The following is an 18,783-nucleotide window of genomic DNA, read 5'->3' as shown; positions in this document are numbered from 1 at the left end:
ATTTTATTTATTTATTTTTTTAAAGAAAAGGCTTTTTTTCTGTTTTTATCCTACTGCATTGTGTTTTGTATGTAGAACACTTCACATATCCAACACATTCAAGTGTTGAAATAAAGTATTTGTGATTGAAATAAAGTATTTGTGTGTTACTATATTACTGTATACTGTAACAGTCGTTTACAACAGGCTACTGTGCATAAGTCTAACTCTGAAATGCAAAAGGCATAAGCCTACTGATAAAATATTCATAATAGTGTTTTCCGTTAAGCACATCAGTGTATAGTCAGTTGTTAGAAAGATGTATTGTGTGTGTCATTTTACTGCAAAATAGCATTTTGAAAATAGATAAAATGGTTTTGAATGCAGTGCTTCATTTTGCCAGTGATTTGTGGAGTTTTGCATTTTGTGTTAGTGATTTTGTGTTTTGTGTTTAGAGTTTTCAGAAAATGAGCCCTAGTTTCAGGAAATGTGTGTAATGTGTAATGTGTGTAATGTGTGTGTAATGTGTGTAAACAATTGTGAAAAACTGTAAGAGTTCTGGTATGACCAAAGTCAAGACAGAGGCCAAATACAGTACTATGATACCTAGTGGTAATGATATGCTACCCTCTTGTGGACTCAAATCGTACAGCAACATCAAACTTTTAGGCAAAAGAAAGACAAAGAAAAAAATAATGTACATCTTAACCAAAATGACAACCACAAAACACATTTAGGCCTAACTGCTATCTATCTATCTATCTATCTATCTATCTATCTATCTATCTATCTATCTATCTATCTATCTCTCTCTCTTTAGGGGTTTGAATGCACCTCTATTATAGAGCGCCATCTGCTGACAAAACTACTTAATTTTTTTCAGCCTTTTGCTACTGGTCTCCTCTCAGGCTTCCGTCGTCCCGCAAGCGCTTGACGTCAGCATAACAACAACCTGTCATGACAGCTCGTGATGGGAAAAGCAAATCGATTAAGACTTGAAATTAAATTAGATAAACATCCTTTTCACCCGAATGTAACATTTCTTCTATAAGGTGAGGTTTGAACAACGTGTATCTTACAAAGCAATCGCTAACTTGCATGGAAATGATAAAATCGGAGCCTATACGCTGCCTAGCAGACGAGCTAATTTATGTTATCTAAGGTTAGCTAGCGGCTAACTGCTGGGGTGAGTTTTTTAGGCCCAGGTAACAAGAACAGAATTAATACATTTATTCGTAACCATCTCGCCATCTGCTGGCTAAATGGTCAATTGTTGTAACGGTAGCTACGTTGAATGAGCAGGATTGATGCTCTTACTACCCACCCCGGCGCATTATCGACAATGTAGCTTAGTATGCTATCTAGCTAACTGCTCCACCTGAGCACCGATCCCTTGTCTCTTGTTAAAGCCAGCCACATTGTCATTCTGTCTCTGGCACACTTTTGTAACAACTGGGTTACGCTGCTACATGCGAGCCAAACACTAAATGTCACTGTCCTACCTCTATCATCTGTAATTACCGTTTTATACAAATGTAGTATAGCTGAAGGCTGTGTTGGGAACAGACCGCTAAGCTAGTGCTGGGGACTGTGTAACGTTTTGTGATGGCTAGCTAGCTGTACTGCCCGTTTAGTCACCGTTGATGTTTGTCATATGAATGGTTAATTCGCCGGCAATCCAGCCACCTCTTTTTATATCCCAGCAGTGATGCACAGTCAGCGAACTAAATGAATCCCTTCTGAGTTGCATCAAGGACTGCACCTAATTCGCCCAAGACACGCATTGCAGGTGCACTGCAGTGAATGCACGCCAACGTTGATATACATGCCTTCTCTCCCTGGTCTAGTGTGTGAGAAACAGAAGTGACAGGGTATTCTTTAACCTGTCAGTTAGCCAGCCGAAGAGACGGGGAACAGGATAGGGAAGCAGGGCGAAGCGGGCCCCGCGGAGCCGGTGGAGAAGATGGCCGGCAGCCCGGAGAAGAGCTCCACAGCGCAGGAGCTGAAGGAGCAGGGGAACCGGCTGTTCCTCTGCCGCAAGTACCAGGAGGCTGCTACCTGCTACAGCAAAGCTATCGTGAGTAGCTTCTCTCTCCCTGTAAATGCCACGAATGCTGGCATAGTGTCTTGTTAATTGAAACACCATAAAAAGATATTTGGTCAGAAAGTAAAAAAGAAATTGATTGAATGCATTGCAGCCTTGCAATGCATTCAGCCTTGCACAGTGTATGCACTGATGATTGTAAATGAAAGTATACAGTGCCATAATGTTGCTCTGCGTGTATGTGTGTGTGTGCTTACACGTGTGTTGTTTGGCATGTCCTGCCTCTCAGAACCGTAATCCATCGGTGGCGGTGTACTACACTAACCGGGCCCTCTGCCATGTGAAGCTGCAGCAGCACGACAAGGCTCTGGCTGACTGTAAACACGCGCTGGAGCTGGACAGCCAGTCCGTCAAGGCCCACTTCTTCCTGGGCCAGTGTCACTTGGAGCTGGAGAACTACGATGAGGCCATTGGCAACCTGCAGAAAGGTCAGAACAAACCCCTTACGGTGCTGTAACATTTTGGTAACATTTTGCGGCAGTGTAGAGGGACAGTGTCATTGATTTATTCCCTCATTTATTGTTTTGTTTTGTTTGTTTGTTCTTAATCCCCTATGCGTTTGTTTCTTTTTAAAACTTTATCATCCCCCCATCCCTGCTGCAGTCAGCATTGCTCATCTCCCCGGCTGATTTTTGTCAGTGGTCTCAGAGTTGAAGTGCTGATCCTAGAATCAGCTGTGCCTTTTTCAGGTCAGTATTTATGAAACAGTTACAAAGGGATAATATTGCTGATCTTTCATTAGCTCTTCTACTCTGAGGTGCACTGTGGCCACAGGATTTCTTTCCAGTGAGCTAGTATATCAATTTCTGTGAGGTTAACAGCTTTGTAATAATAATTTTCTACACTGAATAGTATGGAAAGTTTGGGCATATCCTCTCTGGAACAAGAGAAGGCAGGACAAAAGAAAGCCGGTTTAATCTACTATGCAAAACATTTGAATGGTGATCCAGCGTTGCTGTAATGATGGTTTTGTTGTGCAGCTTATAACCTGGCGAAAGAGCAGAGGCTGAACTTTGGAGATGACATCCCCAGCGCCTTGCGCATCGCCAAGAAGAAGCGCTGGAACAGCATTGAGGAGAAGCGCATCAACCAGGAGAACGAGTTACACGCCTATCTCACCAAACTCATACTGGCCGAGAAGGAAAGGTGAGACGGGAAGCATGTTTATTTGTCTGGTAATGATCTCTTAATGAAGTCTGCAAATCACTTAAATGAGTCTGGCATGTGGGTTTGATTATTAAGGTCTGGATGGTGAATGTAGAAGGATAATAATTTTGTACTTGTACAGAGAACTGGAAGATTGCAGAGAAAAGCAGGACGACAATCAAAATGGAAGCAATGCTGTCAAGATCAAATCAAAACATGTATGTTTTTCCATATGTTCGGAACTCGCTTGGTTGTCATGGGCGTCATAAATTAACATACTTATGACATATTTTGACTGAATATTTATGGTAAAATGTGTTGTTCCCTATTCAGGACAAGTTCCTAATGGACATGGATGAGCTCTTCTCTCAAGTGGACGAGAAAAGAAAAGTACGTATGGAAACTGACTGAATTCATTTTCCATACCCGCTTATTCCTATTCAGGGTCACGGGGGGCCTGGAGCCTTTCCCAGCATGCATTGAGTGAAAGACAGGGTAACATGCTGGACAGGTCGCCAGGCCGTCACAGGGCTAACACATATAGACAAACAAACAGACACTCATGCTCACATTCAAACCTATGGGCAATTTAGAGTCTCCAGTTCACCTGATTTGCATGTCTGCGGAATGTGGGACACCTACTTTACACTAGCTTCTTTGTGCGTTGACATAGCAACAGCAGAAAGAGACTCAAACAGACTTAATCAGGTGTTTCTGTCAGATTTATGCACAATTGTGTTAGCTCATCTCTCATCTTAAAAGTGTGCACATTCTCTCTGCATTGTTCCTATCTTGTGTATCTGACCCACCCACTTCCATTAACACTTGCGGCTTTGTGTGTGTCAAGTGCACCGATATAGACCAGCATCCATATCCTATTTCCAGCCCAAGCCGTTCCTACGGTAACCACCACCTCTCTTTGCTTGCCTGTGCTTGTTGCGATGAATTACCCAGGCTATAGATAGTTGTTGACTCAGGAGAAGTAGTTGTCATGTAATTGTCAGTTGAAATGACACCATGTTGACCGGCAGCAGGCTGTTTCAAATCCCAGTGCGTTAGACGGAGTCGAGGCCAGAGGGTTCAGAGTGGCTTGGTGGGATTTTGGTGCTGCTGAGAGTGCTAAGCTGTCAGCATGTGATGAGCGTTCTGGACTGCGCTCCCTGCTAGGTAGGGTGCAGGGCGAGGCACAGGGTGGCTGGCCGATACATCATCACAGAAGTGTTCGTATCAGGAAGGCGGGACGTACAAATTGTCCCTACTACTGCTAAAATCAAAAAGCAAATTGTGTTTTTTTCCCGAGGTTATGGTAACATTTTAATGTTGTGTTGTACAGCTCTGGGGTCTCATTTATAAACGTTGCGTACGCACAAAACGGGGCCTGAAAGAGGCGTACGGCACTTCCCACGCAAAAGTTGTGATCTATAAAAAACAAACCTGACGGGAGAATGTGCGCACCTGTACGCTAACTCTGACCCATGCGTACGAACATTTTGGAGACAGTGGGGAACGGTGACTGAGATGGCAAAGTAGTAAAATAAAGCAAAAAATGGCCTTTACACTCCGCCGACTCCACATCAACTTAGAAACCCCTCTAATAATAATAGTCCTTGTTGGTAGAACGTCTAGGCTACAACTAAATAGTGTCTTTGTTGCTTTAGTTCCAAACCCGATCATTTGTCCAAAAAGCATCTATATGTCATTATAGGCTGACATGGTGTGAATTAGTCTCAAGTACGTACATTACAGTATTTTAGCAGAGACCCAGTTTGTCACAATTAAATCCGACAAATTCAAGGTGTTAGGCAATTGGACTGGATATCTCAAGGTAATAAATAATGATGCGTTATGACGCACAGGGCGCGTTGGAGACGCCGGTGCCAGGCGCAGCGTCCTCTTGTTCACCCCGGTCGCACACTGTCTGATCCCCAGAAAACGAGAATACAGAACTTGTCTATGCGTTTTTTTATTCAAATTAAATGAATGTGAAATGCTGAGTGCGTGGTTACGTTCACTCTTTCCAAAATCAAAAGGCACATTTACGATACCTGGGTCAGTCGCAGCATCTCATCTTCCTCTCTAACGTTAAGTCAGTGTCACGCTGTGTTTCTGGCACAATGCCACTAAATAGGGTTTCCCCCGTCATCGAGGTGTTTTCTCACACGGGAGAATGGAATGACAAACATATTTGCATACACATCAGTATTCATTCAGGGCGTTTCATTGACCATCTATGGTTAATTGTGGGAGTTAAGGGGCGGAGTATGAGGCTTGTGCACGTGCGCAACATTTCAAGTTGGATTGTGATTTATAAAGGGAAAATTGCCTGCAGGTGTGCGTACGCACGGTTTTATAAGTCTGATTTTTTTTTGGGCGCACGCCATTTTCGGCTTTTGTGCGCACCTACACTTTTGGTATGGATCCTACGCACTGTTTTATAAATGAGACCCCTGGAATCTCAGACACACACAATATTAACTTCTCCATCTTTCAGCTCTTTGTACATCACACAAAGCAGTAATCTGATTGGACACGCTTTGAAAGGTTAGCAGCAAACCGGGTGAATAATTGTAACTTTGCGCGCAGTGGCAAGGTGGAAAATCGGAGCGGTGTGTGACGCTCAAGGTAGCGCTGCCTCTAGGTTCAGCCTCACTGTCTCCATAGGAAAACAACGGCTCAGCTGGGGCAAAGCGGTTTTACCGGTGATCGTGTGTTGACAGCTTTAGTGTTCACTGCAAACTGAATAGCTCACTGAATAAATAATTCTGTTAAATGACTTGTTCAGATACAAAATCTTGCCTTGTGTGTGTTCTGTCATCCCTGCAGAAGCGTGAGATCCCAGATTACCTGTGTGGTAAGATCAGCTTTGAGCTGATGAGGGAGCCCTGCATCACCCCCAGTGGAATCACCTATGACCGCAAGGACATTGAGGAGCACCTACAGGTAAAGCTCCATCACCTGCATAAAGACTATCTCAGGGTTTTCATTGTTAGCTGAGGACTGTCAGATTTGCAAACCATCGGCCTATAGGCTAATAATCAACCGAGCACATAATGCACAGTCTGATCAGAAACTAAAGACATGGCATCACGGTCATATAACCAACCTAGATATATAGCCATGGCATATAATGTAGATGCATATTAAATACATTCATGTACATATTGTAAATTATTCTTTGAGTCCATCAGTGTAGTCTGTTGATTTTGTTAAAGATCATTGAGTGTAATACAATACAGCATTCTATAATTTATTGCCATTTACTTTTCTATCTGAAATGCTTTTGGCTATAGTTATATTACCACAACTTAAAATCTTCAAGCAGCCATTAAGAAGAATCAGAACTGGCATTAGTTGTGATAAAATTCTATCCATGCCCATTTCTTAGCTGAGAGTAAAGCCTGAAGGAAGGCTGGGGATAGTCTGAGGTTAGACCTGATAAAATTGATTAAATCTTACCTACAATTCTGAGTGAATACTGTGTTGAGCCAAAGAGGTCAGAGCAGAAAACCAGAAAATAGAGCACAAAATGTGGTTACTGTTACGGTTTAAACAGTAAGTGACTCTGAACTGTATTGAATCTCGTTTTCATTAACTCTTACCGACTCCACCTCTGGCTGTTTGTTTCTTCCAGCGTCTTGTATAAAAATGAAAACCCTGCTATCTTGCTCTCACTGTAACATGCATCTAAGGGAGCGTTCACACCCGGCATGTAGAGCGGTTTATTTGAACTCTGGGGAATTTACTCCTTCAATTTGATTTGCCCGATAAACAAGCCACTTGTAATTGGGCAGTGTGAACTTAAACAAAACAAACACAAAAATTCAAACTTCTCTACTATAGTTAAGACCAAAGGAAATGAACTGTAGGTGTGATCGCATTCTGCATCTCTTCTGGCCAAATATTGCTGCTCTACATAGTGTGAAATCCAGATATTCCCACCCTCTGCCTGTGTATCCCTTAAAGATTTTCAGCCGCTGTCAAATCACAAATGATAACACTAACTCTGAACCTTCTCTCTGTGCAGCGAGTCGGCCATTTTGACCCGGTCACCAGGAGTCCACTGACCCAGGACCAGCTGATCCCCAACCTGGCCATGAAGGAAGTGATCGACGCCTTTATCCAGGAGAACGGCTGGGTGGAGGACTACTGAACGGACCCCCTCCCTCCCTCTCCCTCTCTCTCTCTCTCTCTCTCTCTCTCCGTTACACCCCAATGTTCAACACAAGGCCTGGACAACTCAAGACTAGAGAGAACAGATCCCCCCCCTCTCCCCTGGATATGTACTTTACACAAGCGGGAAAAACCCACACCATGGACTACCGAATGGGAGCCATGTATCTCGGTCTGCCTCTCTCTCTCTCCGCCAATCCTCCCCACATTTTTGTCTTTGCTGTAAATCTTCCCGCTCCCAAATTTAGGAGGCTTTGTGGTCTCCTGCTCCCTTTAAGTCCCTCCCTTATTCTACTCTGTCCATATTTTCTCCTTTACTCCCTCTTCCTCTCTCTCTCACGCTGTTTCTCCTCCCTCGAGCCTGACTCCTTCCTTTATTCAAAAACAAGGGGCCATGTTTCTCAGGTCTCTTTCTCTCCATCTCTCTCTCTCTCTCGCTCTCTCTCTCTCTCTCTCTTTTTCTCTCTCTCCTCTCTATAGTGCCACAATCCTTGGAAAACATCAGTGCTGCACTCGAGTGTTTGACATACCACCAATGTTTTAAAAAACAAAAACGGAAAAAAAAAAGGATTTCCTCCTCATGGCGGCAGAAATTATAAACACGTTGGCCTTTCGTCTGGCTTTTACTCCAGTATTCCTTAGTTATTATTTTTTTCTTTAAACGATAGAACATTTATATAAGTAGCTGGTTACTCAAATGATTTGCCCACTTTTCAGTGTTGGTGGTACCTTTTGCTGAAGTGATAAACAAAATGCCAAAAACTTTGTTCTCAACAAGGGTGACTACTTTGTATGCAAGTTTTCAGAAATGAAGATTGAAAAAAAAAAAAAGTCCATTAAGGTAAGTTTTTGAGTGGATTGTCCTTTTTTGCATATCAGTCACCTCATTACAGACAATTGAAATAAGTTGAATGTATGCATAATATACTCTTTAGGTTTAGATTTGACCTAAGTTGAAATGTTTCTCTTATCAGTAAACTATAATGTTGTTTTTATGAAAAGGGGAGTTGAACTATATAAAAATAATGAATGGAAACAACAGCTGCATAGAAAAAAAAAAAAACAGAAGTCCTGACTTTACTGGATAATAATTGAAAATGTCAAACTGTTTGAATTTTGATAGTCTTGAGATCAGTTCATCTGTCTTTTTGGGTTTGACGTTAATGAAAACTGCTTTGAAGAATGGTCTGCGCTGTCTGTGTGTTGTTGATAGAAAAAAAAAAATGTGCTCGGACGTTGTGTTTGGCTAGTGCTCTTTGCTCAAAAATGACGGGACGCTCACATCAAGCATGAAATGAATTCTGTTTTCCTTTGCAAAGGACAAGAAAATGGTTGTGATTTGGCTCAGCACGACCCCCCCCCCCCCCCCTCCACTCTTCATTTCACACACTTTCTCTCCATGGTGTCACGAGTCGTAAAGAAAATGGTTGTAGGCCAATCATCTGTGACCGACTGACTCAAAGCTGAAGTTGTGGAATATTCTGTTACAGGGATTTGAGGTTCTCTGGCTTCACTGTACCAATCTCCTCCGTGTCAGAAATGCTGGAAGAGTTACAATCTTACCTTATCCATACCTCAGTCCAAGTTTCGGAGGGCCTGTGCACTGGCATTCTGTGCAAAACACATTTTCAGTTCAGTGCTGTTAGTTTACAGGTTCTCTCAGCTGAATGTGTGTCTGTGATGAATTGGGCCTACAGGCGGTTCATGTTGGGGTACAGGCAGTGTAAATAAATTTGCTTGTGTATCTCAGATTTTACTTCTTGACAAAATAGGTTTGATTTTTTTTTTCTTGAGAATTCCTAGAGCTTGAGAAAACTGTATTAAATGTAGATATGTTGATAACATAAATGCCTGTTTTAGTTTTCATTTGTCCCCATTAAACAGTGAACTTTGAGTTTGTTGTTTCTTGTGGAGTTTCTGACACTAGAGTAACATTAATGAGAGACTGAGTGTGATGACAGTTCTGTGCTGCTCATGGGGAGTTTATCAAGGGGAAGGAAATGGTTTCACATAGTCCACCTCTAAGCTATGATTGATATGGTAACACTTTTTATGAAGACCATGTCTATAATGCACTATAAACACGCTCATTATGTGCTTTAAAGCATTTATCAGGCATTATAGACCTCATAAATGTTTATAATTATGCATGACACCTTATAAAAGGGTGTACTATGTAGTAAAAGTTATTGACATAATACGTTATAAGTTCAGGGTTCATAACGCTTTATAACACCATTGCCAAAGTGACTACAGTGTATGAAAGAAGAAACGTGAGTGTCGGGTTGCATAGCGCATTATATCATAGGCTATATATCATAAAGACACTTGGAGAACTGTTCTGATGTATCATAACAGATTATGAATTATTCAAGTGGAATAATGTCTTATAAATATTATTAATAAGCTATAGCATGTCTTTGTAAGCTTTAAAGTGAAATAAATGGTGTGGTGAGATAATTTAGTGGTGAGACAACTAAATCATTTTTATTTAGTTGTTATGACAACTATAATCTAAGAATTTATGAGCTGTATTTGCTGGCTCTAAGTTAGTGTAAGTAAGTGTAAGTAAATTTTGCGCATAAGTTTGTGAGAGCGATGTCAAGTGTTTATTGCTCACTACAAACACACACGCTCAACTATTTTGTTAGTGAAAATCAACAACAGTACCACCATAATAAACTTTGGCATTGGTGTTATAAAGCTTTATGAACCCTGACCTTATAATACATAATAAACCCTGTTCTAAGGGGTTCATTATAAACATTTATAATGAGGTCTATAATTTCTTAGAAATGCATTATAGCACGTAATGAATGTTCTTATAATGCTTCATAGAAAGTGTTACCGTCTCAGTTCAACCTTCAGAGTGCTTCATTCTCACAATAAGAATCAATGTTGCTGCAGGCAATTTTATATTCTCAGATTTAGTTTTCCTCCTGGAACTCAAGCTAATTAAAGCAAGATATCCTCACTAAATAAAGGGCAATGACCTATTTAGGGTCCCAACCCATAGTTTAAGAAACACTAATAATGACTCTCAAATGCCTGATGCAAACATGCTGTTAACCACAAAAACTACAAAATCCCCACCATGGATCAGGCACCTGGATGCTAAAGATCAGTCACTTTAAATATAAACACTGTAGGCTAGTTTCTCACATGATCTCGACACACATAGGCGTATTCATGTGTGTGTGTGTGTGTGTGTGTGTGTCAGTCACACAGCCAGGACAGTGTCATCCAGCCACGGGCCCTCACACACCGGGCCTATTGTCAGAGCATCCGTCCGGAGAGTTGACGTCATGCCTGTGCTAGGAGGGGAGAGGAGTCTGTGCACAGAGCATTAGCAAGTGGGACTGACTTAGCAACACAGAGGGACAACAAACCAACTTCAAAATGGTAAGAAAAGTTGTTTTTCCCTGTTACTTTTCAACATAATTTAGTTTCCAATATGTCTTCAGCCTATGATAATGGATATGACTTCAATGAGGATTATTCTGAGATAATAGATGGATGTTCTGTACAGTAGTGGAAAGTAACTAAGTACATTTACTCAAGTACTGTACTTAAGTAGAATTTTGAGGTACCTTTACTTTCCTTTAGTATTTACATTTAATGAGACTTTGCACTTTTCCAATACATTTCAAAATGGAAATATTGCACTTTTTACTCCACTACAATTCTGACACCTGAAGTCACTAGTTTGTAGAATGAGGTTTTGCATATAAGATGTGTGTAGGATAAGTTCATAAAATATGATATATTATCAAAGTTCAAGTCACCAAACTGAAAAAGGGAGCAGTAAATGAACAACAACTTTAACACAATCTATAATAGACTGTCCTTAAGAATAAATGATTTTACTTTTGAGGCTAAAGTATTGCTAATACTTTGATACTTTTACTAGAATTTTGAATGCAGGACTTTCACTTTTACTGGAGTAATTTCCCATTAAGGTATCTCTACTTTTACTTGAGTAAAGCATTTGAGTGCTTCTTCCACCACTGGTTCTGTGTGTCTGCAGAGTGTCAACAGTGAGAAGTTTGCTGTATTTCTGCTTGGTGTCTTCAGTTTGTCCTCGGGCCTGTTTGGCCTCTCCTCTGCCACACAAGGTATGGTTTCAGGAGCAGAATCCTATCAGAAGTAATGGTAATAATAACACTTCCACATCAGTTTCTTTGTCCCACATTACTTGGCTGTGTGTGCAGATTTCACCTCTGGGGTTATGTTCTCCGCACTCAGTTCAGTTTTACAGTTCTGTTGTCTTAGTTATCCTATCCTGTGTTGATCCAGTGGGTCTGAGCAGCAAAGTCCTGGTCTTCCCTTATGAGACGGACTTCAGCTTCGTGGCCCTGATCCCCCTGAAGGAGATGGAGCTGCGGGCCTTCACCCTCTGCATGCGCGTGGCCACCGAGCTGCAGGGCGAGCGGCAGATCATCCTGTTCGCCTACCGCACGCCCGACTACGACGAGCTCAACGTGTGGCGCGAGAAGGACGGACGCATCTCCTTCTACCTGAGCGGCGACGGCGCCTTCTTCCACCTGCCGCCCATCACCACCTTCCGCACCAGCCTCTGCCTGACCTGGGAGTCCGGGACGGGCCTCGCCGCCTTCTGGGTGGACGGGCGCCGCAGCACCTACCAGGTCTACAAGCCCGGGCACACCATCCGTCCGAAGGGCACCGTCCTCCTGGGGCAGGACCCCGACAAGCACCTGGGGGACCTGGAGGCCGTGCAGAGCTTCGTAGGGGAGGTGACCGATCTCAACATGTGGGACTTTGTGCTGTCCAGGAGCTTGATCCAGGCCTGGCACTACGGACACAGGGTCCCCAAGGGCGACATCTTCGACTGGGGCACCATCGAGTACGAGCTGAACGGGAACGTGATGGTGGTGGACGATGACTGACTCGCTGTGGAGTCCCGTGCGGAGAGGGGCGAGGGTTTAGAGGCGTGTGTCGGACTCATACTGGTGTCTTTGTTTGATTTCTTTCTGGAGTTCTGTGTTTCTTTATGTTAGGGCTTTTCAGCTGTTCTTCTTCAAGGAGCAAAACTCCTTTTGTTGCCCTTTCTACCTGATGCTGAGGTATTTAGTTTACAGTGTTTGTTCCCCAAGATTTACCATTAGGAGTTTTTGATTTGTGTGAAGGAACTCTTGATTACTAACAGATTAAGAACAGAAATCAGGAGTATTTGGTGTTTTTTAGGATCTTAATTGTATATCTTTCCTATATGTAATCTAAATATTTTCAGCAGCAAAATACTTTGGCAGTAAGGAAAATACTTTGTGCCGCACGAAAGTATTTGTGAAACCTGTGAGAAACTGAACACAGTTTCACAAACCAGTCAGTTGCTTTACTTCAGTGGCTCCTCACTCATCAGTCAAATCTTATGCTAGATTGAATTTAATACAGTATGTTCTCAGTTTCTGTTTTTGTTTTTGCGCTCTTACTTGAGTTATATTAAGCTGTTTCCATTGAGTGTCCGTTCAGTTTGTGTTTGTGAAAACACATGATGTTGATGTGCCAGATGTATCCATAGGGTGGCACTCTATACTAGTCCACATCATAGAGAAAGGTGCGCTAAACAAAGCATTATTATACATGCATCCATCAGTATGACTTGGTATGGTTATGCTTAGGAATTGAGGTTATAACGAGGCCATGAATAGCTGATTGAAGTGTTAAGCAGCACCGTTTAGTTGTTAAACTCTAGACTAATTTACAGTTGTTCTGCATGCAAAGGAATTGTATTATTGTGTTATTGTGAAGATTGTGTAGAAATGTAGTCATGTCTAATAATTAAGACAGCTTACATTACAATGATACTACAATGCCTGTTATAGCAAATCAAAACAGACTTGAAATATGAGACAAAAACTGTAATCAACTATTACAATGCAACCATCAGTTTACAATTTAATTACCTTAGCTAAATAAGTGGTAAAACTGTTCAGTAAAACTAAGTCCAATTAACTAAATGTCTCCAATAAATTCATCTTCAGTTCATTCTTCATAATAATTTTGTAACAAACCCTGACATGTTTCAAAAAGTTGCTGTGAAGCATTGAAAATATGCAGAAATATGTTTTTAACCAAATTCTATTGTGAATGAGAGTGTGAATGAGAAAACTGGCTAATTTATTATTTCTATACTTAATGATTTAACTGCACGGAGAGACAAATAGCAATTATGATGTTTAAAAGCCATTGCCATAATGTTGCCTTCGGTTAGCATACTCACTCATGAATTTTCCATGTTCCAACTGATGTAAGAACGCTTTTGGGTCTGAAATAAAATCTTGCCATGTGCATAACTAAAAATGTTTGTCATTGAAGAGAATATTTCTTCTTTGAACTCTAATTGTATTATTTGAGGCATTCTGGCATTCTGGAGAAATATTACTTTTACGTATTAGTCCAATAGAGGCATAGTTTTAACTTATGTGTTATTTCTCATTAGGAATGCAGTAGGCTTGTTGTTTTTTTTGGGGGAGAATTTCACCTGTTCAAATTGATGTGTTTTCGGGGTGGATTGTTACTCACAGATAGAAAAAATGTCTCATTCTTTCATGATTTGGAAAGCTGTTTTGTGACACTAATGTTCTTGATCAATGTGTTTTGCTGTGAAAGTGTAAATTGAGTTTGACTTATCCAACTGTTTCTTGGAAGCTCACCCTTTTTTTCTAATGCTGGTGCTGCATTGATTGATAAAATATCAGTTTTCAGAAGACGGTTTTCCAACTGGTCTGAACAAAGTTGGCGCTCTGCAAGTCACTATTTTTGCACCTCTTCCTTCTGGGCCTCTGTCAGTTATCTAAATATAATGTTGGTCCCCGTACTTCCTTGTTTCTGCACTGTGCATCGGCAAGCCATGGCCAATAGACTTAACATGCTGGACGTGTTACATGTTACTTGCAGAAATCCAGTCATATGGAATCGCTTCACTAATAATGACCCCTCAGAATAAGCTTGAGGTCAGATCATCACCATCCAAGTGTAACACAATAACGCTAAGTTCCAGTCTCTGTCTCTGGTCTCCTCTCTCATCCTGACCTCCTTGCAGAGACGGGGAGAAGTTTCCGGCGCGCGGCCCAGGCTCCCTTGAGGGTGGGAAAGTGCTGCGTTCCCAATGTGTGTTTATTCCGACCAAATCACCCGTCGGCTCTCTCGCAGCAGCTAAATAAGGAGAAGGCAGGGCCAATGAGTTCTGACTGCGGGTCAGCAGCCAAATGTTCCACCTTCTTGGATGTTGCAATGCATCAATCGCAGTGCCCACTCACTGTGTGGTAACACCTTTGTGGACCATCTGCCCGAGCCTGGCATCTCAGCCCTCTGGTTCACACACACACACACACACACACACACACATTGAGCCTGTTATTTCCTTCTTTTTGCATCTCTGCCCAAGAGGGGTACTAATCCTACACACACACATGTACACATGCAAAGATCCCCACATGCCAGTCTGGTCCATCCATATTTTGTCTTATAAAGTGTAAGTTTGACTGAGTGCTTTTCCTGTTTCAGGAATTTGAATTTTTAAAACATGAATGAAAAATACACATCTACCTGACTCTTCTCTTCAATCCTATCTCATTAAGATTAATAATGAAAAAAACCCCACTGCATTTCAGTAATCATAGTAGCATAGGTCATCTCTAAGTATTTGTCTTGCGACTAACAAGGAAAAGCCTTTTTCACTATAATACACTGATATTTTGATACATTTTCCTCTTTCTTTTTTCTTTTGGAAACACTTAAAGCCTTTTTATTACTTGACATTTTGACTTTTTTTTTTTACAAACAGGTGAAATTCTTTGGGGTCACACAGTCCACTGTTTCAACACCAAAGTAGGAGTTTTGAGCATTTAAGAGCAAGACAAAAGCTGTGGCCCGGCCGCTCCAGAGAGCAGATGATTATTCCCCATGTGTCCTGTATTGCGTGTATTATCCAACTGAGCAAACAGTTGCAGGGCTCCTTGTCCCGCGCGCTGATAGGGCCGGCAGTGTCGGACTGTAAGATCTGCATATTGGCCCATGGTGGTAGAGGCTGTCTGAGGCGCGGCGGTGCGGCTGACTGTATGTCCGTGCGTGTGGAGCTGGTGAAATGTTTTCCACGCGAGAGGAGATAGACGGCGAGAGGGAGGCCCCGCGTGAGCCGGCGAGGGAGACAGAAGGAGGGCCGTTCTGGATTCCTTCGAGCAACTCCAAATAGATTTCCAGGCAAAACATATTTGCATACGCAAGACAGTGCTACGAGCTATCTGAGTGAGCTGTGGCATGTGCGCATTGAACAGATGGATAATTTTTTTTTAGAGCTTTCTTGCAGAAATTTCAGCCCATTAAATTGAGATCTTGGGCATTATTCAGCCTGCTTTTGTTCATGAAATAAACCCACACACTGTCATCAAGATTGAATTGCTCTCCTATATCAGATTTGGTGTATGGTTCCCAATAGAAGAATATGAAATATTACAGAAAATGCATATAATTCAAACTGTTTTACAATACATTCACTAATTGGCTTGTGGGAATCCATGCATTAGCAAAGACATGTAAATGCACAGCGGAGATGAGTAAAGAATGTCTCATGTTTTATCAAAATGAGTCACAAAAGCATATCATCTGCAAACATTACTATCACAGAAAGTAGAACAAACATGAATTTGACTGAAAAACAGTGAAATTTCACCCGTAAAAGTTAACACATCAAACAGATAATAGCTCTCTGGCTGTTGTGGCTCATGACCATCTTTGCTCTGCTACAGCCTACACTGCTCAAAGGAAGAGAGATACAAGTTACTCATTTGTCCCAAAGATTCTTGCAGCAAACATTTCTCTTTTTGTTCGGCCGCAGCTTGGCTTTGTTCCAGAGACAATTCTCTCCTGGGTTTGCATCTTCACAAGGGACGTTGTTCAACAATCTCACTGTCTGTTCAAGTTTGATTAACCTGTCATTTAGCAAATGCCCATCAAAAGCATGATGAGAGAGAGTGGGGATCTGGACGTCACTCTCTCTCCCTCTCTCTCTCCCTCTCTCTCTCTCTCTCTCTCTCTCTCTCTCTCTCACTCTCTCAGAGGTTGTAATCTGCCAGTATGCTCGCTCGTCCTCCCCCTCTGGGCTGTATGAAAAATTCACCAGGCCTTCCCATTAGAGTCAGTCTGAATCAGGGAGCAGGCGCTGCAATGGCCACACGCATGACACTTTTACCACTCGACACTTAGCAACGCAAACGTTACGTTTAAAAAACACAAAATCACAGCCGCCCCAAAATTTCTCACTACGTCTGGTGTTTTTAAATGGACTATGAGTTGTACACCTTTGCATTGACCCTGGACACACAAACAAGCACATACTCTATGCACATACATACAGCATGTGTATATGTAACACGTATTTATGTGCCCGCACACACACGCACACAATAACCACAGTTCCTCACTTGTTAACAACAGAGCAACTACACCCTTTTCAATACAGGCTTTTCACACTTCTGGTGCGAGGCCTGACCTTTACCATGTGTGAGTGTGAGTGTCTGGCTCTGTGCGGTGCGATACCTCCAGGCAGAGGGGCTAGCAGCACACGCACTACCTTTGAGCATGTGTCCCGCGTCAGGCAGCCTGAAAACTTCAACACTGTGGGTGAGGTTAGATACTCTGTGTTTTGGATGTGATGTGGTGCGACAGATGTGATGAATTCATAAACAAAGAGATTCTTTCCATGTTTATATTCATAAGACAGCAACACCGTTGGCAGCTGCTATGCATTGTATGATAATAATAGAGGGGATGATTTTCTGACTAAGCAAGGAAACACTGTAATGAAAAACTCTTGCAAGGAAAATATCCTAACAGTGTCTACTGTAAGCAGGATGTTTTACAAATACACTGAAATTCAGCCTGATTTCTCCCGCATGTCCTTCCAGTACCAACCCATCTCAGCGCCTTCCTCTCTCCTCCACCCCAAAGGAGCGCGGCATCAGAGAGTGAAAGAGAGCGAGAGGCTCTGTGGTTGAATGCGTTGTGGCTTTTAGCAGTGAATTCCCCTCCGTCGCCTCTGGGCTGGCCTCTCCTGTGAACATATGAGCCGTGCCACAGCGTGTGGCGCTGGGAGACGGTCCAGGGCCTCCTGATTAAATATTACAGCGCTCTAAATGGATGGAGATTAGCCTCTGTGGGAATGTTAGGGCTTAATTTACCCCCCGGCCAGAGGACTCCGCCGTCGTTAGGAGGGTGTGTGTGTGTGTGTGTGTGTAGATGTGAAAGGAAAGGCGGGGTGGGTTGGGGTTGTTGTACATGTGCCCTGGTGTAAATGGATTGCATGTTTCCAGGACTAGGTCAACGGAGGATGTGCTGCGGTTACATGTGCTGACTGTTCTGCAGCAGTTCATAGGTACAAGTAGGGTGATGAGATCTGTCCTGTCTGGTTATACATGGCACAAATAGATATTAAACATCAAAATAGTGTCAACTGTACGCTATTTATTTTTATTTTCATTTCCAACCTCTTAAATTTGTGAGCAGGAGGAATTATGTGACGATTAGTGATGGGGTTGTACTCAAAGTTTCATTGTTATTTCTCCAGTTTCAAAGAAGAGTTTTAGTCTCTTTCAATTTTGACTAAATGAGTCAATGTTTTTGCATGTAATATTCAATTTCCAATGTACAGGATCAGATCTAGCAATCTCTCGTGCTGTTAAACTAGGTATCAAATGATGTAGAAACCTGGTTTGGATGTTAGAGTGCAGGGTGGGAATGGGGTTTGGCTGAGAGGAGGCACAGTGGGTCATTGGGGTTTTGAAGTGAGCATCTCTTATCACAGACAACTCATTGATCCACAACACCTCCAGAAGACTCAACACCAAATTTTGGCATCTCATCACCTCCTTTATACCCACTCAGCACCCATCAGACCTGCGCTCAACTACACTACACTGAACCTGCCCCTATATTTACTCTTAAACACCATCTCACCCTGTAATTTCCATTCTCAATATCAACCTGGACAACAGGCCAAAGGGAGGGCTGACCCGCTGGCTTCAAACAGCCCACTCAGCAGTTCAGAAACTGCATTGTATGAAGGTTTGCAGCCTAAATGGATGGCTGACCCAGAGTAAGCTGTAGGCTCAGATATTGGATGTTAACGTGATTAGATGTGATCACATAAATGCAAACAGGAAATATGTCAACATCTTTGTTCCTACTTCTAAGAATATGCACCAGTCTAGACTGAACCCCCCACACTGAACAGCAGGAGAGTGATGTTGGCTGGTATTAAATATTTCAACTAGTTTGATTCGCTTCGAATTTAGAAATACAGCAGTAAAAGCATTTGAATATAATGTTTGTTTTTTTTTCTTCTCAGGATTAGGGTTATGGTTATT

The 18,783-nt window shown here is 42.2% G+C and overlaps 2 protein-coding genes across 4 annotated transcripts; both read left to right on the top strand.

Annotated features, from left to right (window-relative positions):
* Positions 1 to 906: 906 nt before the first annotated feature.
* stub1 (STIP1 homology and U-Box containing protein 1) lies at positions 907 to 9,293 on the top strand. Of its 3 annotated transcripts, none has more exons than XM_071907321.2 (8): positions 907 to 1,031; positions 1,874 to 2,056; positions 2,313 to 2,511; positions 3,064 to 3,229; positions 3,372 to 3,447; positions 3,563 to 3,619; positions 6,053 to 6,169; positions 7,254 to 9,293. In XM_071907321.2, the coding sequence occupies exons 2-8, from the start codon at positions 1,943 to 1,945 to the stop codon at positions 7,377 to 7,379; spliced, it is 855 nt and encodes a 284-aa protein (XP_071763422.1). In that variant the 5' UTR covers positions 907 to 1,031; positions 1,874 to 1,942; the 3' UTR covers positions 7,380 to 9,293. The 3 variants fall into 3 exon arrangements, with proteins under 3 accessions (XP_071763422.1, XP_071763419.1, XP_071763420.1); XM_071907318.2 differs by having other exon boundaries at positions 909 to 1,031; positions 1,827 to 2,056; XM_071907319.2 differs by having other exon boundaries at positions 922 to 1,031; positions 1,870 to 2,056.
* A 2,464-nt stretch (positions 9,294 to 11,757) lies between these two features.
* LOC139918068 (C-reactive protein) lies at positions 11,758 to 12,707 on the top strand. The gene has a single exon (XM_071907334.2). The coding sequence runs from the start codon at positions 11,773 to 11,775 to the stop codon at positions 12,304 to 12,306; it is 534 nt and encodes a 177-aa protein (XP_071763435.2). The 5' UTR covers positions 11,758 to 11,772; the 3' UTR covers positions 12,307 to 12,707.
* Positions 12,708 to 18,783: the final 6,076 nt, after the last annotated feature.

Source organism: Centroberyx gerrardi, chromosome 20, assembly GCF_048128805.1.
Source record: "Centroberyx gerrardi isolate f3 chromosome 20, fCenGer3.hap1.cur.20231027, whole genome shotgun sequence".
Lineage (NCBI taxonomy): Eukaryota > Metazoa > Chordata > Actinopteri > Beryciformes > Berycidae > Centroberyx > Centroberyx gerrardi.
This window is presented reverse-complemented; position numbering and strand designations above follow the sequence as displayed.

Coding starts and splice junctions, on each gene's coding strand:
- stub1 (XM_071907321.2), top strand. CDS start 1,943: ATGGCCGGCAGCCCGGAGAAGAGCTCCACAGCGCAGGAGCTGAAGGAG. Junction 2,512..3,063: donor CATTGGCAACCTGCAGAAAG/GTCAGAACAAAC, acceptor TTTGTTGTGCAG/CTTATAACCTGGCGAAAGAG. Junction 6,170..7,253: donor ACATTGAGGAGCACCTACAG/GTAAAGCTCCAT, acceptor CTCTCTGTGCAG/CGAGTCGGCCATTTTGACCC.
- LOC139918068 (XM_071907334.2), top strand. CDS start 11,773: ATGGAGCTGCGGGCCTTCACCCTCTGCATGCGCGTGGCCACCGAGCTG.